The following is a 23,663-nucleotide window of genomic DNA, read 5'->3' as shown; positions in this document are numbered from 1 at the left end:
TTAAACACTGAAGTTCCACATTAAGAGTTCACTTGAGTTGATATGAGAATGCAATACTTTCCATGCAAATTTCACTGATTTGAGATGAGAATGTTTTGGATTTCATACCTCGTTAATTCGTGTCAAATTGGTTTAGCTACAGTCAAAATGCATCTTTAAAATACAGAGAGATTTCCTCTGATAAAGAAAACATGAGAAAGGCAGATGAGGCTGAGAGGAGAATATTGTAAGGCTCCAGAGAATAATAGACAGCAGAAAATAAAACAAGTTGCATAGAAATGCACATTTCAGACTGCAGCGGATAGACTTATTGCCCTTTCCAAATACACTGAGGATTTTTTTTTTTTAAAAATACTCAGAAGAACCCCTCTTGATATCCATATATGAAAATTAATTTAGAAGTATGAAAGGTGTCACGTGGAAATCCAAATTATTCATAAATCGCCTGTTAAAATCATGTCTTTTGAATGGACTTAATAGTTTCCAATTAACCAAGAGGGCAACGACTGGAAAGGAAATGGTGCCTGAAGAAGATGGCTCTTTCGAGCTGCAGTCCAAGCCATTTTGAGCCAGATACCTCCACCGCAATACTAAAGTCGACCATGGAGACACTGGTATTTCTGTGCCAGCAGACGTGCACCGTAGTGTTGCCACGGTGAGGAGCTTGACGTTCAAGTGAGGTGCGGGATGCATTGAGATCGTCTTCCGATTCCTGGTCTACAGTGGGCTCCTCGGGGGATTCTACGAAATGCAGGGAAAAAGCCTCTTTTTTTCCCCCCTTGTAAACGGAGCATGAAATCATAAGCAAAAGACTGTCTCTGATATGGGGAAATCTCCAAAGTGGTTGAAGAAGCCATATTAGTGTTTTGAGTGGTTGTGTAGGGAAAAAAGGAATATGGAAGGAAAAAGATATTTTTTCCCTGAGGAAAGCATGCCAATGAGAAATTAATGGCCAATTGATTAATCAATAATCCAATACGGGATTGTGCACAGGAACATTATTATTATCTATAACAGTATTTCTCAAGGTGTGTGGACTTCAACTAATAGAATTTCCCAGCCAGCATGGACCATGTTGGCTGGGGAATTCTGGGAGCTGAAGTCTTAAATTTGCCAAGGTTGTGAAACACTGATTTATAATTTGGGCCCTGGTAATTTTCTATTGTAAATAGAGTGACTTAGTACACACTTCAGTGTACTAAGTGTATTGTTTTGGGACACAGAAGGCATTCTTTAATTTCAGGATTATATCATTTACTACTTTACATACTATTTACATACTATTCCATTTACTGCTATTAAAAACATTTCTCAAATTCTTCATATAGGATTTGATACCCACAAATCAATTGCCATGTAATCTATCTGAACTGAAATTAGAAAGAAAAGACCATACTGATATTCCTTGTTTTTAAAACAGTAATCCTGCAAAATGTTCTCTATGTATCTCTATGTATACTTTGGAACTGTAGGATTTATCCTACCTTTACTGGTTCTGGACTTACTTGTGTCAGGTGGGCTATTTCCATGGAATTCAGAAGCAGGATCATTACAGTTCTCTGCCAAATCAATGGCCATCTGTATGTCCTCAGTCCACTTGTCCCTTTCAATGTGATTACTAGGAAAATAATAGAGGTTTATTTATTGTTTATTTACATATAATGATTCTAGGCAGCTCACACAACACACAAAAGCAAAGATAAAAACAGAAGTACCCTTCCCACAGTTGCCAGGCTGCACAGCCACCCAGCTCTATCCCCATCCTAGCCCAATACATTCGGCAAGAGGTCTTCACAGCCTCCTGATTTTTTCATTGCAAATCACAGTGAGCTTCAGAAGTTGGTCAAAATGAAGCCAAATCCTGCTTTCATACTATTGGGGGAGAGGGGGGAATAAACATCTTTGTAACCAGGCCAGATAAAATTACAAGAAAGCATAATACTGCCTCCTCCTCTGCAAGCCTACCTTATTTTATATTAACTGCTGCTTGTTTACTATAAAAGGGTGATTACAAATGAATTCAGAATGACCATTGTAACTGGCTACCTACAACAATCCAAAGTGCATATTCTGTGGTACAGGCATCACTGTCTCAAATCCCTACATAGATGTTCTTGAAGCATGTGGTTCAAGGCACTTACCTCGCAGCAACAACAATGGATTGGTGTTGACTTCTCAGTGTAAAGCAGTGAGGAACCCCCCACTCTTCTTCACTCTCTTCTATCTGAGAAAATAAAAATATAGACATCATCCTACAGTAAGAAAAATAATTTTCAAACACATGTAGACAATAATTTACAAAAATGCAAGCTACCACGGTCTGATTGTTTTTCACTAGGAATGCAACGATTTTTTTTTCTTTTCACCAATATGGAAACTCTGGAAAGAATTATAGCAGTTACTATGTAACAGCCACTATTTAGTACTGACAAACAAAAAAACTAGCAGAGCACATCTATGAACACTAACTAGTAATCAGAAGATACAATGAAAACTCCTTACTTTCATAACTCACGAAGAGACTCAACCATAGTTTCAACTGGGAAACTGTAAGCATCCTAGACTGGAAACTTGACTTTCAGACAAATCAGCCATCAATAGACTCATAGTGATATACCACGTTTATACACCATTTAAAAGAGACAATAAAAAAGTTAAGAAGGAAGAAAAAAGTGCAGAACACATCCTTTTAAGCAGCTGAAATCCAGATTCATAGGGCCCAGACAATACCAGACAAATAATCAAGCAGAAAACAATACCTTCATCATGGAACTATGATGGAGAAACCTACCCCCAAAACTGGGCAGGCCAAGCTATTGTGTAGAAACAGGGAGCCTACCCCACAATCACTAGCACTGATGAGGTTACCTAGTTGGGCAAGTAAATAACTAAGCTCACAGAGCACAATAATAGCTATTTAAAATCTGCTGCTCCAAGGTTACCAGCTATTCCTCGTAGTATGCAGAGTTAGTGGATAAGATAAAATGCAAAGCTATTTAGGGGTAAGAAAATTCATTCTAGTTAGATCTGCAGTGTGACCACATGCATTAAAAGCCACAATGAAAAATCAATCAATCAAAGAGAGAATATGGGCATCAGAATCATATACACCACCTCCTTGGCATAAGATAGGCCAACCTCAGGGTTGAAATACAGGCAGCTGTTTTATTTTCTATGGTAGATGTCAAATTAAGGGCATTTGTTCTGAATATTTTCAAAGGGTGCATTGCTTAAAAATGCTGGAGCTTGGCATGTGGTATGGAAGAATCTTGGTCATCTGTGCCTGCTGCCATTCTTATGTGAGCAGCATCCTATCAAGTTCGTTCTTTCTAGCAAAGAAAATGTGGCTTCATATTGTTGTTGCCAGTAGAAGCAACAGGGTGATGATCTCTACCCTTTTATTTTTCCTCTCCATTGTATGGAAGGGACTAGCCTTGCTGATTATCCTCTTCAACAAGAGAGCTCAAAAATTGCCAAGGAGTTTCCTCCCACTCTCTTGGAAGGGAGGCATGAATCTTCTGGTTTGTTTTCTGCCAGCAAAGGGATTTCAAATCACTGTGGCAAATTGAAATTTCATTTCCCTCCACATCTCCATTTGTGCACAAATCTCGTGCATCACTCGTGCTTTATCTTCTGAATAAATTTGTATTGGTAGGAGGTGATGTTCCGGTGTAAACATTCAAAAGCAAATGTTCACATAAACCCCCCTATGCAAGTTGCCAAAGAACTGATCTAGAACCTAATGGATCTTCAGATCTGAAAAGATTAACGAAAGCGGCACAATGGAGCAAGATGCCCCCACCAACAACAATTCCCGCAGTTTGAAAAGATGGCTATGATTGAAGTTAAACCCATTAAGTTTTCAAACAAACTTTTCGTTTCCTCCCAGCTACATTTATTCCTTCAAATTTCTAATTATTCTAGTCAGAGTACAGTAATTGAGAAGGTGTACATTTCTATAAACACCGTTTACATTTTAAGAGATTCAGCAGTAACCAATTCAGCCTCAACTAAGCATTTACTTACCATCATGCCGTACAGTGGAAGCTGCCCGTGAACTTTGAACTGATTGGATGCGGTTAGGCCCCGACTTGTGTACAGCAAGACATCATTGAACTGAAACATAGCAGGCAAGAATATAGTCAGAACAAAGGAAACAGAGAACTCTAAATACATCTGATATTCTATATGTGACTTAATGAACATGGGATCATTGACTTTTGACTGTTGTCATTTAGAGCTAATAAAGAAGTTATGTTCTTTGCAGGATAACATGCATGAATTTAGGACTGCTATCCCAGTATATCTACTTTAACCCAGAGGATCAATCGTATGAACTAGCCCTTAAGAACATGGGAGAAAACCATATTCATCCAATCATTATTTTGAAAATGTTTCCATCCACTACCTATAATAATACAATAGTTTCCCATTTTCTTCTAAAACTATTTAAAACAGACCCAAATATGTAAGTCACTGTTCACTAGAACAGTGAACATCACTGTTCACTAGAGATGTAGGAGCTTTTCCTCAAAAAAGCTGGTATTTTAGAAGTTAGCTTTGTTTCCTTGAGATAAAACATGCAGATCTTTTGTATGGGAGACTTAAGTTGAATGACAAAGAATTATCTCATATTATAAGTGTTTAATGTCAGGATTTAGAGGCCAAAGTGAGACAGGGCCTGGTTTGGCTCTTGGGAAGATTCAACTCATTCTCCTACTTGCTACACTGTATTTAGATTTCTTCTCTATGTAGAACAAATATTTTCATGTTATATTCCAGCTAGTTGACTTCTAATCAGAAGTCATGGTAAATCTATAAAGGCATTTTTCTTTGCTGGTGTGATAACACTGTGCCTTATAATCAGCTTTGTCCTGTAGGTTAGTTAATAAAAGCAACCTCTATAACCTACTGACTGTCTAGCCCAGGGGTCTCCAATCCCTGAGCCGTGGCCCATTACCAGGCCATGACCTATTCACAACGGGGCCGCGAGAGCGGTGGGCCTGTGCGCATGTATGCGCAGCTCAACTTGCACCCAGAGCGCACATGCACTGCAGTTCAACTTGCGTATGTTGAGCTGTGTATGCATGTGTGTGCATACCAGCCCACTGCTTGTGCAAGTTGAGCTGTGTGCATGTGCCCTGGCTGCCACTTGCGTGGCCTGGTTCCCATTTCCCCCTAATGGGTCTGCCAAGCTGCAAAGTTTGGGAACCACTGGTTTAGCCTAAATTGCCAAAATAAAGTTCATCACAGGGCTGTGTGCAGTTTATTGTAGACCTACATATCCTGCTACAAAGCACTTTCAAGATAGTGGTCCAAGTTTCTGTCAGGCTTACCATCTCACAGTGTAGGCCTTGCTCAGTTAGATGCCAAGCTGTTGTAAGTAATGATGGGGGGGGCGGAGGGAGGGAGAAAAGCAGGGTGGCCAAATGGGGGAGGGGAGGAAGAAATGAAGAAAGGAAAGAGAAACCCTATGAACCGTTCCCAGGGAAGCTGGAACCTGCTCAAAGTCACCCAATGGAATGCAACACCTTCAAGCCCAGGCAGCTGTTACTAAATCAATTTATTTGAAAGTGATTGGTCACTCAATGATAAGGGGGGATGAATCCCAGGGGAACAGTTAAATGCTTGGTTTGGACACAGAAAAGCTAGATTTGGCTTTGCTTCTCTGTAACCAGTAAGGCCTCAATAAGGTACCGTATACTTTTATTGCTATGGCTGTGACAGTCTTTCTATCTGATTGACCAAGTTGGGATGGCTGACAGTTTCTCTATTAAATTAATCCTAGATGCATCATTTTCTGAAATCTATGTTATGTCCCCCTCCCCACTTCACAGAGTAAATGCAAGACGTGTGTCTCCCAATCTTTTTATTTGCTACAGACCTGATTTTCTTCAGTTGAGGAAATACTTGGCAGTGACCGTGCAAAGACCTGCCAAGTTCTGAGTCTGTTATCTTGTATTCAAGTTCAGTTGCCAAAACTCACTGACAAAGTCTGTTAACCCTCCAACAACCGAGCTGCAGTGCACCCTTGGTAGCTTTTTTGTCCGTCACAAGGGCCACATGGCAGCTCCACCCATTTTTATACCCTTTGGGTGTGGCTCAGTGACTCAGCAATCTCTGAGCCTGCCACACCTTTTCCTCTGTTGTGCACGCTTATCTTTACATTGCTGCCTCGGATCAATCCAGGATTGACCGTCAGCAGCTGGGACTTGAGGCATTGCCAGGGAGGAGGAGGGTGCAGGAGAGGGAGGCCTTGTCAGTTCCTCCTCCTGGCCTGCAGCTGGAACTTGGGACAGTGCCAGCGAGGAGGGTCCTGGCGAGGGAGGCCTTGCTGGCTCCTCTCCCTCACTTTCTGAATCACTCTCCTCCATGAGAACAAGCTCGAGGGCCGGAGTCACAACATATGTATTGGGCTGCATATATTTCATAATTCTCAGGAAGAGCAGAAAAAATGCACAACGTGTGAGTGCAGATTTTGTTTTCTTAAGAATCACTATATATTTATTCCATCTATTGTTGGTTTATTTAACATTTGGCTGAGCTTCCTTTCATCCAGCAGAACAGAAAGCTGCAGGTCTCTTCTTAGATTACTCAGCAGTTTGCATCTGACTGCTTCTGTGAATTTCCTCCCCCTTCCTTTTCCCTTGGCATTTGTGGCACAATTGTATTTAATTGCACACATTCTAGGCAGTTCCTGTCACTTACCAAGAAGAACATCCGCTGCTGTAAGCCTTTTCCAGACAGTTTGCTGAGACTACCCAACCTAATAAATTCCTGTGGAGGAACAGACACAAAATAGAAAACATCAAACCTCAGGCTGAACATTGCCATGGGTGGTAATTAAATAATCAAATGCCGGCAGCCTTTGAAATTAAGATCCCCAAAAAGTGCTATGGAAGACAGTACAGCACCTATGCCTTTTCCTAAAACCTTTCAGCTGTCCTGTGATCCTGGAAAAAGACACACGCTTTAAAGCATTTTAGAGAGGGTTTTTGTATTTGTGACCCCTGCATTCAAAAGGATATTTTTGAAAATAAATTTATTTATTTATTTTGGAAAATTTATATAGCTGTCCACTCACTCAAGGCGACTCTAGGCAGCTTACAGAAAATAAAATAATGGAAAAAATAAAAATAATAAAATAATAACCACACCACACCACTTCTTGGCAACAACACACACTCATATCAGCCATTTAATGGACTCGATCCCACTCTGGGTTACCCGGCCCACTGGCCAAACCACGTCTTCAGGGCCTTGCGAGAAAGGGTCAGAGTGAGAGCAAGTCTAACTTCTGGAGGGATGATATTCCAGAGGGAGGGAGCCATCACAGAGAAGGCCCTTTTTCTGGGTTCCACCGTATGTACCTCCTTAGGGGATAGACATCATTTCTTGCCTCCCCGCTCTAATGGGTAGGGAAATGAATATAAATATAAATCTTTCCCAGATCCATTCATTAATGCTGTATCATTGACTTAATGAGATGATGCCATTGAGGAGAGATGCATAAGTGAAAAATAATGTGTGTGTGTGTGTGTGTGTGTGTGTGTGTGTGTGTGTGTGTGTGTGTTACTTCATTCAGGCATTGGGAATGAAAGGAAACTCCACAGTAGAAGAAAGTACAGTATGCAATTAAAACTATACAATTGAAAGTAAAAAATAGAAACAAGGTACCAATCTACCACTTCTATGCAAGTAGAGCAGGATATATTCAAATTCAATAGTTTAACTATTACTACTACTATACTACTACTATGACAACAAATGTAGCTAGTTTTGCTATCAGTGCTGGCAAAGAATAAATAAGAGTTGTAGGCCAATACAAACAAAAGGGAAAGAGTTAGAAAAGACCACTTATTTTAGTCGTTTTCTAAGTGGTAAGAGTCTTAAATACAATTGAGAGCATTTTTATGAGACTGTATAAATATAACCTTCTTCTTTTGGATTTAGCTATAGAGATTTAAGTGGCCTGGATTGATTCCAGGAGCTAATCAGAGAAAATGTATCCAGGTTGATGTTAATGAAGCCCTCAGTGACTTTTGATACTATTGGTGGAGAGTATCTTTCGGCTTTAGACTTCCTACCTGCTGTAATTGTACTTATATGATTTGATTTCCCTTGTCTACTGGCTTAGAGGATCTTTTGGGATTCTAATCTTTTGGTGGTGATGGGGGTCACCTGGGTTGTGGGCCACCAAAGCAAGGAAAAAAAGAAAAAGCTATTTCTTTTTGTCAGGTATCAAGGGAACTGAAAAAATACCCAGTATCAGTTTTGGACAGAAAAGTGAATGGAAAGTAGGCAGATAATGTGAAGTTAATCTGGAAAAGAGAGTTACTATACTAGCCAACAGAAACCTTAATGAGAAAATGATATGTCATCTGTTCTGGATATGGTGACCTTAAGCACAGGTTCAATCAACAGATTTTCTCAAATCTAACATGCTTAAAATTTTAATTTGGTAGGTTCTAGAGAAAACATACCCATAGCCCACAGCAACACAAGCTGCAATCTCATTCTGACTAGAATCTTACAACTGCTCATTTTTTTCAGCCAAATATTTTATTCCAAATACCGTGGGGATACCTACCCTTCCTGGAGTCACCAGATTGTCCATAGCTATCAAGTCCTTTTTCAGTTCATGCAGTTTCTGGAAGTTTTCCATTTTTAGCATACTGCTATGGAGCTGGGCCACCATCTCTGAAATTTCTGCCAGAGCAGCTGTGAAAGGGGAAAAAATAACAAACAAAGAAACTGTGCCATCAAATAGAGCTACTCTATTACAAGTTTGAAGAACAAACACACAATATTTAACATTTTGAGAACAATGAAATAGAATCTATAGCCATAAGACTTCTAGTTTCAAGTTGAATCTGCCCCCTCAAAATATTCCTGAATTTCACTTGGAGACGATGAGTTTCCATGGATGTTTGCTAGTGAACTAGTATAAATGATTTGATAGACTTAACTGATTTGGTCCATGAAACAAAGCTATAAACATTTTTATAGCTATACTTAAAAATATGTTTGATCAGGGCATCATTGCCCTTTGAAACCAAGGCATAATATTTCTGTATTCAAGAATAAATTACTAGACATATTTACCACCTTTATGCATTTATCAAGATTCTTTCAATCATGCACATACGCCTGAAAGCTACTCTACACTGGTTGTAGATATCTAGAATTTTCTTCTATAGTCCTTGATTATTTCCTCACTCTGCCTGCTCTTTTCTGTGAGATTGCTAATCTCAAGGAATTTCTTTCCAGGCTCATTTACTGTCTGACTCTCTGCCTAATGTTGCTAGCTAGAGCTAGGCTTTGCCTGCCCTCCCATTTTATGCTATTGTCCTTATTTTATTAAATTTATGCTGCCAGAATGGAAAGACTCAGAACTTACAACTAAAACTCAACAGAAACAATAAAGTAAATACAAAAACAAACAAACAATAACATGGGAATTCTCTGTAATTAATATTTTTTCTCTCTTAAAGATGCAAAGTACTCATTGTTACTCAGGTTAGATTCCTGCTCTCCAAGAAAACAATCAAGTCACTTCCTCCAAAATTTAAAATTAAGAGAATTGCTGCAGGAAGAGTTCACGCATTTACCTCTGGAGTCCCTGAAGTCCCCATGATTGGGTGGATAATGTTTGCAGAGCCTTTCCATTATCTGCTTGTAGTGCATCAGCCTATGCAGTGGCCTGAGAAGGAAGATATTGAGGGGAAGATAGCAGACTTTTTGCATCTCAAAATCTCTGCATAAGGCTTCCAGCTTGCGAGAGTTCTTGATTCCATTTTCCAGTTCTAGCAGAATTTCGCTGTGCTTTCGCAAATGAACCATTAGTTGCTAGAGAAGAGAGAGAGAGAAAAGAGAGTAAGTCCATGTAGGAAAGACTTGTTTATTTAGGTTTATTTCCACACAATATCTGTTCTGATTCAATTTTTGATTTAAGACTGTAATACAATATGACAATGAATCAAACATAGAAGAGATGATAGTAATTTCCAAGGGTGTTCAGCAGGTATTAGAAGTCTGAGAAGAATCTTGTCCACTGTTGAAACAAGATGAGATAAAAGGCTAGGCAAGTCTTCACAAGGAGATTCTAGAAGTGTGTGTGTGGGAGACCGACTGAGAAGAATCTATCTTTGGTTGCCCCTTCATAGTAATTCCTAAGTGAAGCCCCTGGAGCTATACTTTCAAGATGCAAAAAGTGTGGGACCCTTTTGCTTTTCTAACAAAGAATTCCCAGGATACGCAGAAGGGTAACCAACTCACAGAAATTATCTAGACCTAGAATTTTTTACAGAATTTCTCCCTCGCCTGAATTCTTAACATATTATTGGAATCAAAATCCCATCAGCCCCAGATAAGTAATCAATGGCCAAGAACCATGATTATTACAATCCAACCATATAAGAGAGCCACAAATTTTCTACTCTTGGTCTATGAGTCACACACACTTCTTTGTCACACACACTTGAAGTCTGTGATGGCCACCACAAAGAGCAGAATTAGCCTAAAGGCATCTTCTTCCCAGTGCAACGCTCCATTCCCAACAAACTTAGTGCAATTTGACTGGCTTAATTTTCTGTGGGAACTCAACCACTACGTTTTTATTTATTGGATCATGATTCAAACAAACCATGAATCAATATGTGGGTCCAGCTACCATACAATGACAGAGCACAGCTAAGAGTAGGAAGACCTTGGGAAGATAGTGTCTAGGAAAAAGGTACTCAATGCTTGTGTTGGATCATAAATCAGGCTGGAGCAGAATTGAAGAACTGCTTTCACACAGACAGATTTGTTATCTCTTCAGACCAAATGTTCAGAAATGCATTGACTTGTTTTAATTTCAGTGAGCAAATAGAGCAGAAGCTCATGCATGATTATCATTCCAAGAAACAGCTAGCAGATAATCACATCTAGTTCCATACCTTCATATTCTGAATATTCTTTAGCATAACATCTCCAATTTTTTGGAAATCTCCTTTCAAGTGGGCATTAGAGCGTCCTTCCCTGCCAGAAATAGAATTATCCATGTCAGTCAAACCTTAGAAAATCATCTATGTAACGAACAGAGCAGAGATGGTAAATAATAAGGAAATGCTGGAAGGAGGGAATTCATGGGAAATGGGGACCAAAAAAAGGCAAGATGGCAATTGCAACAATACATGTAACAATACATGACCTGACCCCTCTTTGACAAGTGACTGGAAGTAGCAGATGCCACCAAAATGGGCTGTCATTTGTGATGCAATGAAGAAAAAAAGAGTTTGAAAAAAAGCCCAGAAAATAAAGGTTCTTATAGCAGTTCATACATATACATATTTCACATATTTCACATATTTAATAACTGCACCATAATAATCTTGAAGTACTAAAGAACCATGCCTGATTTCTTCCCTTTCCCTCAACTCATGCATATAATGTCAAACAAATCAGTTTCCCAAGTCATTTAGACTTGCTCATGAAATAAAAGATCCCTTCGTCCTGCCAAGCAGTCTCCTGAAGAAGGACCAATGTCTAAAGAAGAAGAGAGAAGCTCCTTTTCCTGATCCTTCTGCCTTGCATTCCTTCCACATACAACTTCATATCTAGACGCAAAGAGTGTGGCAGTGGAACATGTGCTATTCCTAAGGAGCACATCAAATCCTGCTTTAGATGAAACATCTTAAAACAATGGAAGCAAAGGGAGAAAGAGGAGGGGAAGTTACCCGTCCATTTCCCCACAAATACTCTTACATAATGGCAAGTAATAAAAAGAAGACTTTTAGGTTGGACAAAATGAACTATTTTATTTGCATATGGATCCAAATAATGAAGAGAATAGGTATTTCTTCTTTCTTGATCCTTTGAAAGCTAGCACTTTTTTGAGACAATCTGGATGACATTTGTACTACGTTATAATTATTGATTCAGGTAAATGTTCTAGCCCCAAGGCCGGACCCAAATTTTGTTAACAGCAGGTGGCAGCATGAAACTGTTAATGGCTGATCTTGAAAAAGCTAAGTAGGATTGGACATACAAAGTGCAGAAATGGGCAATCTTCAGGGATGCAAGTTAGGCTGGGAACTTTTTCTTAAAAAATCCCAAAGGCAGGCAATAATAAGTAATTTATATATCATTGCCAAGAATACTAGATAAATATGTTAATATGTTCTTGTGACCAAGAACTGAACTTGACTTGAGGGGTATTTTCTTTAAGAATCCCAAGAATGAGTTTGAATCCAAAATATCTCCAACTATAGTGTGGGGAATGTTTCTAAAAACAGATCCATGGACCTCAGAGCATGGATCACAATGGACACATTGGAAACACAATAGGACACATTGGAAACACAAGGAATTTGTCTCCAATGCAGAAGCTCTCAGTGTACATACAAAATAGGTCATAATTGTAGTTAAAATAATTGATCATAAGAACCCAACAGGAGAAGATAGTAGGAAAGATGAGATGAGAAATATGAGAAGATGAGAAGAATAAAAGCAATTTACATGGGTAAATATCTTTAGGCTTAAAACAGTGCTGTGGGAGTTAGGTGTTCAGCAGAGTGATCAAAGCAATCAAACATCTGGTGTTTAGAGTTTATAAATCTCTTCCAAAATGTACTTGTAATGAATGTTTGTAAACCTGGATGAGCAGAGCCCAGGAAACTTTCACTGATTTAATGAAACCTAGGATTGGATTTATTTCCACTTGTAAACATCTGAGCGAGCAACATCTCAACCACTTGGGAAATGTCTTGCTTTGGACAGAAATTTTTGCAAAGATTTCTTTTGCAAAGGAAAGCAAAGATTCCCTGAAAATTAATTACCCTCACTTACATTTTTTTCTTTTGGGTCTATCATTCTTGGGTCAAATTCTTCAACATGATGAAGTTGGGTTTTTATTTTCTCAAACACTGATCTGGGGCAGGCTGACACATTCTTTCTTCCACTCTTTCTCATTCTTTTATATTGTACATCGTACAATATAAAAAGAGATAGGTTTTCAAACTAACATACATACTCTAAAATAATAATAATTTACTATGTCTCTCTAAAGGTAAAGCATTTTTGCATGTCAAAGACCACATTTAAATCCAATCTTTATGACTTCATACTTGAGAAACAAAACTTGGATTTCCTTCCTGTTGCCAAGGCTTTTTGTTAACGCCTGCCAAAAGAAAGAAAAATCCTACTTAGAAAATAACAAGAAATATCTCTACACAGGAACATTAAACTTGGATAGACCTGATTTTTAATATATTCTTGGCTAAAACACTACCAAGCACAGAGAAATATCCTTGTAAAATGACCCTAGTTTTGCTGTGAGCATATTGCTGTATACATTCACATATAAGGCCTGCATCTTTTGAAACCAGGGGTGGTTTATTGCATATAGCAGGTGGACTCTTTTGAAACTATGGAAAACTACTACAAAACTCCACTCTATTTTCCAAATACTGTCATCTAGATCTGTGGTGAAATCCAATTTTTTTTTACTACCGGTTCTGTGGGCATGGCTTGGTGGGCATAGTGTGTGGCTTGGTGGGTGTGGCAGGGGAAGGATACTGCAAAATCTCCATTCCCACCCCACTCCAGGGAAAGATACTGCAAAATCCCCATTCCTTCCCCACTCCTGGGGGAAAGATATTGCAAAATGTGCATTCCCAACACACTCTGGGGCCAGCCAGAGGTGGTATTTGCCGGTTCTCTGAACTGCTCAAAATTTCCGCTACCGGTTCTTCAGAACCTGTCAGAACCTGCTGGATTTCACCCCTGATCTAGATCTTTAATGCTAACGGATTATACTGGAAGAATAGCAAAACACAAATACTTAGCTATTTTTTGTTATTGTTGTTGCTTATTGTTGTTGCTTATTGCTATTGTTTATTTTATTTTCATTTTTATTCTGCTGGAATTTTGGACGTACTCTGAGATCGAAGCCAAGATCTATATTTGTACTACAAGGAAAAGGAAAAAGAGGCAGTAGTCATATTCTGCTTCCTAAACGTCAGTTAAGCCTACTAGACAGCTAAAAAGCAAACAATTATTTGCTGTAAGTAACTAGCACCTTCCCCTCTTTACTCTTACCGATAGCCTCTCTAAAATACATCACCCCATTATATGGGATCTACAAATGGAGTTGCTCCCAATTTGAAATCTTTCCATTTCCATGTCTGATGAAACTCCCTGCCTGAGGATCATAGCTATTTGTCCAGCTACTGCAAGACTGGTACAACAAGGGGATGAGGACTTAAAAAAGGAAAATGTTACTGATTTTATAGCCAGACAATACCTAGTGACAACACAAACTGTATTGTCAAATTTTGAGCTTCTAACAGCAGTTAACATTAAAGCGGAAGCTCTAGAAGAGACTTATTAAGCTTACAGCCAGTCAATTCAACTGCTGAGACAGTCAAAACTAGCACATCCAGTGACAGCCATGTCTCAAAAGCAGGAATCACAGTGGAAAGGTGGAATGTAAAAAGACAGTAAGGAATAATTTAAGAGCGCTAAACCTACATTCAGAAGAGTGTGGGAGGGAAGCTTCAATTTCCCAGGAAGTATTGAATGAAAAGCAATAAATCATAACTGTCACTTACAGCCAAAATGAGATCATTCTACGAATCCAAAATAACAGCAAATAAAGGAAAATGGGAATCCACAAGTACAGCCATTCTATGATAAAAAAAAATGATAAAAGTAGCCCACATGTTTAAAAACTGGAATCCAAATCTTGTTTCCTTTGTGTCACTCAGATAATATATTGGCTCAATTAGATTCCTGTTTCCTCAGTTGATATCATTGCTGCCTTACAACAAAAAGCTCAGGCATGGTCAACATGTTGCTTTCAGACACTCTGTCACTGGCAAAATCCATTTGCTTTACCCACCATGAACAGATCATGATCAAGAACCAACAAGCAGAGAATCAGATTTCCCTCATTGCTAAAGAAGGTGTGGTAAACCTGGGGAAGGACTGCTGGAACAGGATGAAAAACTACATCTAAAGATCATAGTTTCTCTTGACCAAAACAGTCTGAAAAAAAATCTCTAGTCAAACGTATGTCTATGAGTAATAGGTAACTGAAGGAGTGATAATAGATGCCCACACTATTGGTGAGTTCATAGGCTTAAAATGTATCATATAATAAAGCCTCCTGCTGCTTCACTTCCTTGTTTGGCTTTATTTGGAAAGGATGATTAAAGCACAGTGAATTAGAGCAGTCTCTTTTCTTCTGCAATCTACAGTCATTCAGATTGCAAGATTATTGTTCCTTTATATAACTATTAGCTTCAGGAATGAAAATAAACAGCCTCTCCTAATCCATGGTGATGAAAGAATAAAAATATTCTTATTACAAGCAATGGAATTCTAAATGTGCTTAGCTACAGTAATTGATTAAACAAGGTCTCTTGATAAATATTTATTACAAATAAAATGTCTCACTAGACTATTAAGATTTTATTACTGCTATCTTTCTTTTAATCAATTCAACAAAGCAATCAAAACATGTTTTAGACGCTAATTTGAAAACCTGTAACAAGTCTTTTGTTTATTAGCAATGCAATCAAATACTCAGAAAATAATTTGAGAATTTGAGAATACAGACTCAACAAAAATAATTTAGAAAGGCTCCTTTGCAATTTAGAAAGGTGCCTATACTGTGCAATCTGTTGTTCTTATTAATAATTTTAATTAAAGCCCTTGGCCCTATCTATGATGCCATTTAGTATTGTATTAAAAAGCCCATATTCCACTAACTTCAGTGGAAGAATTTTTTTTAAAGAAAATGCTTCTATAGTTAGTTCTCAATGTACGACCACAATTGAGCCCAAAATATACTTTGCAAAGTAAGACAGTTATTAAATGAGTTTTGCCCCATTTTACGACCTTTCTTGCTACAGTTGTTAAGTGAATCACTGCAGTTAAGTTAGTAACATGGTTGTTAAGTGAATCTGGCTTCCTCACTGACTTTGCTTCTCACAAAGTCACAAACGGTGACCCCAGGACATGGCAGCCTAAATAAATACATGGCAGTTGCCAAGCGTCCAAATTTTGATCACCTAATTGTGAAGATACTGCAACAGTCATAAGTGTGAAAAATGATCATGTTAGTTTTTTCAGTGCCATTATAAGTTCAAATGGTCACTAAACCAGTGGATATAAGTTGAGGGCTACCTGTATTATACAGACAACTGCACCTCATTGTCTGGTTCTTGGCAGCTATCATTTTAAGTCATAATATGGGATTTGGCAAAGAAATACTGACATTAAAAGGGATCCAGATTGGTTACAGATTTGCAAATCAGTTTATCTTTGTTGCAATATATGTAGTAGATGGAAAATGGTAAAGAGTCTTCTATGGCTGTATTACACTGATCCACTCATAGGACCTCCACTCACATACTTCAATTATCTGTATTTTCTTATACTCTTCCTTTATTTAAAGAACTTAGAGCCTCAATAGCTTCTTTATTTAGTGGTGCATTGACTGAATCAATATTAACATAATTAGCAAAAAGAAGTAACAAAATAGATCTGTTTCATAGTGCAGTGAATACACACCCAATTATAAAGCCACTGCATATTTTATTTTCGGTGAGGCATACTCCCTTCTATATTTAATTTGCTCTAGGGGGAAAGAAAGCCTCCAAGCCTCTTGATAGCAAGATGGGGAGCACATAAATTAAATAAAAAATAAAAAAGAAAGGACGAGGTGGATAAACCTGAATTAAATTACATCTGATAGGATGAAATCAAAGTAGATTCTAAATTGGACTATTATTCCAGAACTTGAAATTAAGCCTGTGGTGTGTGCTAAAGAGAATGAAGCTAATTAACTAAGATACTTTAAAATGTATACTTCTGTACTACAAATGTCAAGCAAAAGCTTAATAGTTCTAAATTACAATATCTTGACACAAAGGTCTACTGAGATTGAAATTCTTCTAATTTAATTTATTAAAAGAAAATATCTAGGAACAACTGTCAGTCATACAGGAATCTGCTGTAGTTTTAAAAAACAATTTATAGCCTTAAGACTTTATTATGATTTATGATTACGATCATGATTTTGCTTGTATGTTACACTGAGACCTTATGCACTGGAGACAAATTCCGTGTGTGTCCAATCACACTTGACCAACAAAGAATTCTGTTCTGTTCTTTATCAATCTGGAACTGACAGTATATCCATTCTGGATTGAATATGGTAGAACAGAATGTAGAATATTTAACATCAAAATGTCATTTTATTAACATAACTGCTGGAATTCTTACCACAGAGCAATTCGCTGTTCTACCTCCTTTAAAAAGTTGGTGTGAAATTTGTGCAAAGGTTGAAAGTTTGAAAAGATGAGGTTCTTCAATGCTTCTGGAATGCAGTCATCTTTACTTACTGTGCTCTGGAACCACTAGAAAAACCAAGCATAGTAATCATAGCAACTCTTGGCACAGACATTCCTGGTTAGAATATGTATATAGGGGAATCAGACAGTACTTGTTTAGTGGTAATAGCCTTACCAATAAATTAGTATTATAACATTGAAGTTAGGTTTTTTGAGCTTATTGCCAGTGAGACAACTTCTTTTATTTAAGAAGCATGCCTCTACATTTACTACCCTGTGTTTTCCCAAAAATAAGACCCTGTCTTATATATTTTTGCCACCAAAAAAGGCACCTGGTCTTATTTTTTTGGGAGGGGGATGTTATCCACTGACTTGTGTGCACCTCCCCCACCCGCCTCCTTTTCGCTGTCAGAGGCCTTCAGGAACTTCCTCAGCTGGCAAGGCTTTCCAGAAGGCCTCTGCAGCCAATAAGAGAGTTCTGGATTGATCTGAAGCTCCGTTATCGGCTACAGAGGCTTTCAGAAAAGCCTTGCTGGCTGCAGAACAAATGGACCAAGGTGTGTGAGGCCTGGTTGCAACTGTCCAAAGGTAAGTAGTAGGGCAGCTCCACCCTCCATCCCCACACTAGCTTAATTTTTACCCATGCACCCTGGAGTGGGTGGAGTCTTAATTAGGGCTTATTTTGGGGGTAGGTCATATTGGGTGCACGTATAAAAATCAAGCTAGGACTTACTTTTGGAGTAGGTTGGGTTTTTGGAGAAACACGGTATACCCAAGCTAAAGTTCTCCTGACCCAAAATATGTGGAAAATATTTAACCTCATTATTTTTTTAACCAGCAATTGTTCTATCTTTGATAGATTTGTGTATGTTAATGCATAAAACATTAAATTTCTTGAGTTGTGCAGTCATTTTAAAATACCAAAGTTATCCAGAATCAGCAGAAGAATCACCAAAGCTATCTGTTGTATTCTGTTTAGGTATTAAAACTATTCAGTGGGATATTTCCATGCTGTATTTGGAAAAGGAAAAATTTCTAAAGATGTTGTTTAGAATATCCCCCATTCGGTGCTCTTCATGGTATATCTAAGCATATCTTAATGCAGAGCCTTGAGTTCAAATATCCAGGAAAGCTATAAAGTTCACAATCTATAGGAAAGTACTTGAGAAAAAATAATTCACTTTAGGATTCTACTGAAAAAGAGCAGCTGAGCAATATTTCAGTTAATTTGGTGTTTTTACTCCATAGAATCCCAAATTAAGTATTATCTGTATATCCTCTGTTGAGTTCAATTGTAGAAAGCTAAACATATCCACTCTGGGAACTCAGACAGATTGGGATACTGTTGCTTAATCAATTTTTCTGCTTATTAAGCAGGCATCCTTTGATTTTTCCCCATTTTAAAGTATTGCTGAAAGTGATGGAACAGTAATGACAAATGACAATAGGGACACTGCTTTGTGGGTATACTGAAATGAGATAAAGATCCAAAATACAAAGCATTAAAACTGCAACAAAGAGAACAAAACTATCAGAAATTAAATGATCCATCTGTGCATTTTAAACACACACACACACACACAATTAAATTTTTATCTTCTGCTACAGTATTTAGATGAAATTCCAATCTCATCAGATACATTTTGTGATTTAATACACCTGTGATAAAAGATTATGTTGCTGGAGATAGTGGGAGATGTAGTAAAAGACAGGAAGAAAGATATTTGGGGAAAGATGGGGTCCCTAATTTAAGGGGGAAAAAAGAAACATACCGTTGTGATGACTTCAAGATCTTTCAGGTAAGTCCGTTCTGTAGTGGCAACTTCTTTAGCAATGAAGTATGCCTTGTCACTTGGAAACCTCTGAAATTAATCAGAAGACAAAATGACTTTAATCCGTACTCAAATGACAATGATAGGACTCTTATAGTTAGCTTTGGGTATTAAAAGAGTTGGATGCTAAAAAAAAAAAAAAAAAAAAAAGAGTTGGATGCTGCAAAATTACGGAATTAAGGAAAAAATGCCCAAGATCAGCAAATAGGAATAGCTTTATTCCAAAAATACAAAATGTACAAAACAGTTCTATATTCAGAAGTGGTATGTATGCATATGAATAGAGGCAACTGTCACCACTTCTAAGTCTCTACTGCTTATGTAGCCTAAAATGGTGAGAGATACGGCCATTTTTTTCAGTAGTTTTTAAAAGTGTCATTCATTGAAAACAAAGCAAAATTGCTAAATGTCCTTTGCATACCTAACAGGTAGAGCCAACATCAGTACCTTTCTCCTGACCTCCTCTTCATCATCAGCGCGGACTCCAGTTTGATCATTCAGCAAGGGACTGATCAATGGAGAAGCTTGCCTATTATCAGGACTCAAATTAGGAGACAAAGTTGCATTTGCTATGGCTGGTCCACCTTGAGAATTGATTGACAGTTCTGAAAGGTGAGGGCTGCCAGCAAGAGAGCCTGCTGAAGGAACAATACGATAAATTCAGAAAACTTTAATTTAATAGATATGAAGATTAAATCCCCTCATCCCATTTAAGTAGTAGGGCATCATAAGATTTAGAGGAGCTATTGATATTTAAATGATTACAATCTTTTTAGCAGGGTTCTCTAAGTAGTAACATAATCTGTTCTGAATACAGACAACTGGTTGGAATAAGTTTCACGTTGCTTGTAGCAGTGGAAAAAAAATCTTTCTTAGCCTCTATTGAATTGAATGCAACCAGCTCTACGACTCATGAATAGTTATGGAAGATGTATAAGCCTTTCTTAGATCTCACACAACAAACACGTTGTTGTAAACAGTGAAGGTGCTACACTTGTCCTATTGTGTTCCTTCTTTATGCATAGCAGGAAAAAAATTAAGGCTTCTAATTATGGTTTTCAACAAACTAGTTTTAGTTATGCCTAAATAAAACAATTGATAATTTCAATGTCCAATCCAAGTTAAATCCAAATTTTCCTATCATGGTTTGCCAACAAATTAAAATAAGATGAACCCATATTTATGTAACCCAACACCATGGAAATGGTTGCTTACTCAAAACCACAGCTAGGTAATTTACACGGCACCTTTTTTTTTTTTAAAAAAGGAAGATGAATTTTTGCACTGTTTATGCTTACTTACCTGCAACTGAAGTTGAGTAAAAAATCATTTATAAGTAACACAAATCAAATTTCTCTACATATATGATTACTATTACCACCAGTTAATAATTACTATCTAATTTATATTATTGAGAAATAACTACTGTGATTTACCCAACCCACTCCATCCCAGTCATTACATGCATAGCAAGGTAGGAACAGGTAACCCTCCATCTTCTCCACACATTTCCCTTATCACTTGACCCATTCCTTGAAAAGTGGGTGAGGGGTGAAATCATATGATTAGGGAAGTCATATTTAGATTAAATGGGATTTCAGCCCCTACTTCTCATAATTCCTAGAGGCAACCTAGGCTCCCTATGTGTGTACAGTTTTGTGAGGGGACAGAACCATGTCCAAAGATCTTGCTATTTATTTTTTCAGACTTTTATCTTAATTTTACTGCACAAAGTAGGAGAAAGTCACATCTAGAACATATAGAGTAAACTATTTCACGCCCTATGGCTATATCCAAGAAAATTAGTACAGTATACCTTGATGAGTTGCTCCTTTGATTGTTTGGGATAGAAATGCTACATTGCAAACAATAGAAGAGGGATTATTTCAAAACTTGTAATAGGACAGTTTCAAATTGCAGAGTTATGTTAAGTTCCTGACGGTACACATTTATGGTTATGTGAAATATATAACAGTGAAAAAAAAGTTTCAATACTCTTTCCTTAGAAGGCAAGTGGGTTACAGATTCTGCAAAGGTATAGCATAAAAATCTATGGAGGCTTTTATAATGATTCCAGCCATTTCTTTATATAACTTTTCCTTATGTCCCATACTTTCCACAGGATTTTAGTTTAGAAAAATGGATATGTAATCAACTAGGATGTTATTAAGACCCAAAGCTAAATGCAAGTGAAATTTCTGCAATGTTTCACACTCATAAATATTTTTTTCTTTGTTGAAAATAAAGTTAGAATTTTAATTTGGACTGGCGCATAGAAATACTAGGGAAATGTGGCATAAGATAAGAGCAGGATCAAGGAGTAATTTATTTTTCAGTAATATGTGTAATTAATACGTCTTTAAATAAGTCCCCAAGATTCATATTCATCCCATTATCTTTTCCAGCACCAAATCAAACCCCAAATTACAATGAGAGATTTGCCTACATTAAAGATTTTTGTTCTTAATATACTAAAAATCTGACAGAAAAGTCAAAGCTTGTTAACACAATGTCAATTTTATTGACACTAGTACACAACCTTATACAATATTTTCATAATAAAGTGTCCACATATAAGAAAAAGGAGAGGAAAGGATTTATACTCATGGAAAGATGCCTTCTATCTTCTTATAACTGGTACATATTCAAACTACATTTACTACGGAAACGAAGGTGTAATTTTAAATATGAAAGTAAAAAGCAGGAATTCTGGTGCTATACTGGTCTCATTACAGGATGAAAACATACATTTCATTGGAAAATATCTAAACTACCCAAATTAAACATAGTCCAAATCTCAAAGTTTTATAGACTTGCCAGAGAAAAATTTAAACAATGGCAGATACACATCATTTTCTATTTATCCGGGAAGTGCTTAAAAAAAGAAGCTGTACCCCAAAGTTGTTCAGAAGCTCTTGTACCACATAATATCCCATATAGCAGGTGGTTCCAACCCCCGCGCCATGGACTGGCAGCAGGCCACTGCATGCCAGCAACTGGGCCGTGCAAACAAGCAAAGCCCCATTCGCAGGATGCAGGCAGCACATGAAACCACACCCCTTCTGGTCCGCGGAAAAACCTCTCTCCAAAAGGAGGTCCCTGATGCCCGAAAAGTTGGGGGGACATTGCTATATAGCGTTTTGGGGAACTTTCAGATTCACCATCCTACTGGGGCTGCACAGAAGCCCCATACAGGAATCTAAATTGCCCTAGGGAGCTAAGGAACTCATCAACCCAGACTAAGTATAGTAAGAATTGGCATTAAGCACTTATCTGGATTAAATTGATAGGCTGGAGACTGTGTAGCAATTGAGCAGTTAAAGCTCAATTTATTGGATGAATCCAAATGTATCTGGATTGCATTTCTAGAGGCTTTACTCAATATTGATCACTTATCAAAATATCTGGGAATCAAGAGATGGTGAGTAAAATATATTCTAGGCCAAAAGATAACAGCTATAACAGATTTTTAGGTTCTAGTTTTTTTTCCTTTTCTAAATATGCATTTCTTACAAAATATTTTGTACCTTGTATGCCAAATAAAGGGATTACTTTGTTTTTATCAAAATGATTGTGCATATCAATCAGTATGTTTTCCACTTTCCATCTAAGAAAAGCATTTCAAAGTGAGAAAGCTCCTATGTTTAACAACAGTTGAGATTTTTTTTGTTTTGAATAGTTCTTAAAAGCAATAATTTTAAAAACTGTAAAAAACTGATAATGCAAAACATTATTATACTATTATAATCTGAAGGTGTGAAAAGCTTGCTATGCTCTGCATATTTTTATGCACAAATATAAAAGTTCTATAAAAAACAAATGATATTTTAGTGCCCCAAAGAATCACACCCCATTTAAATTGATATAATGTGCATTATTTTCCCTGTAAGCAATGTAGAGAACTTTTTGTTAATACATTATTACACTCATGTTTCTGCTGTAAAACTTCGTCTTAGCCATAAAAATTGTGTTAATTCCTTTGAGGGGCTGCATCTTTATATAAATTAACATTTAACCTTTTACTTTACTCACAGGACTGAAGCTGCTTAATTGCTTGATGCCAGTACCACAAGGCTTTCCCCAGAATCAGATGTCCAGAAGAATATAGCAGATAATGGGTAACACATTCCCTAAAAGAATTCTTAGCAAGTGTATCAAGGGTTAAGCTTTCCTTTAGACTTCTAGACGTCATTAAATCAGAATATTTCTGAGCATTCCTAGATTATGTTACCACAGACCTCATAAATATTTATTATTTCAAATTTTGCTTGATATGAACTCAAGAGAGAAATGAAAATGCATTTCACATTCATGTTTATAAATAGCAAATGAAGTAATTTGTTGCCAATCAAACAGCTTATTGCTGCTGTGATCTGAAAATAAGCTGTGTTTTTATGATGCCACATGTCACCATCAGTACTTTCTTTTTCCCCAATCAATAATTGAAACTTCTGTTTGGAAAGGTAGAATCAAGGTTACACTGATTTAA

The 23,663-nt window shown here is 37.4% G+C and overlaps 1 protein-coding gene across 7 annotated transcripts in view; it reads right to left on the bottom strand.

Moving 5' to 3' along the window:
• FARP1 (FERM, ARH/RhoGEF and pleckstrin domain protein 1) overlaps positions 1-23,663 on the bottom strand; it is a 162,575-nt gene that overhangs the window by 16,447 nt on the left and 122,465 nt on the right. For 3 of the 7 annotated variants that reach the window (XR_009155366.1, XM_058185564.1, XM_058185565.1), the window contains exons 14-25: positions 20,991-21,029; positions 19,622-19,812; positions 19,115-19,204; positions 17,275-17,408; positions 10,941-11,022; positions 9,612-9,849; positions 8,591-8,721; positions 6,709-6,777; positions 4,027-4,116; positions 2,142-2,224; positions 1,506-1,618; positions 578-741 (exon numbers count right to left, since the gene is read on the bottom strand). Coding sequence is in view for 6 of the 7 variants with exons in the window: in XM_058185564.1 (XP_058041547.1) it covers positions 578-741; positions 1,506-1,618; positions 2,142-2,224; positions 4,027-4,116; positions 6,709-6,777; positions 8,591-8,721; positions 9,612-9,849; positions 10,941-11,022; positions 17,275-17,408; positions 19,115-19,204; positions 19,622-19,812; positions 20,991-21,029 (1,424 nt within the window). In the remaining variant the exon portion in view is untranslated. The remainder of the gene's footprint in view (positions 1-577; positions 742-1,505; positions 1,619-2,141; positions 2,225-4,026; positions 4,117-6,708; positions 6,778-8,590; positions 8,722-9,611; positions 9,850-10,940; positions 11,023-17,274; positions 17,409-19,114; positions 19,205-19,621; positions 19,813-20,990; positions 21,030-23,663) is intronic. The other 4 variants (XM_058185566.1, XM_058185568.1, XM_058185567.1 and 1 more) reach the window with 2 other exon arrangements.

This window comes from Ahaetulla prasina, chromosome 5 (genome assembly GCF_028640845.1).
Source record: "Ahaetulla prasina isolate Xishuangbanna chromosome 5, ASM2864084v1, whole genome shotgun sequence".
NCBI lineage: Eukaryota > Metazoa > Chordata > Lepidosauria > Squamata > Colubridae > Ahaetulla > Ahaetulla prasina.
This window is presented reverse-complemented; position numbering and strand designations above follow the sequence as displayed.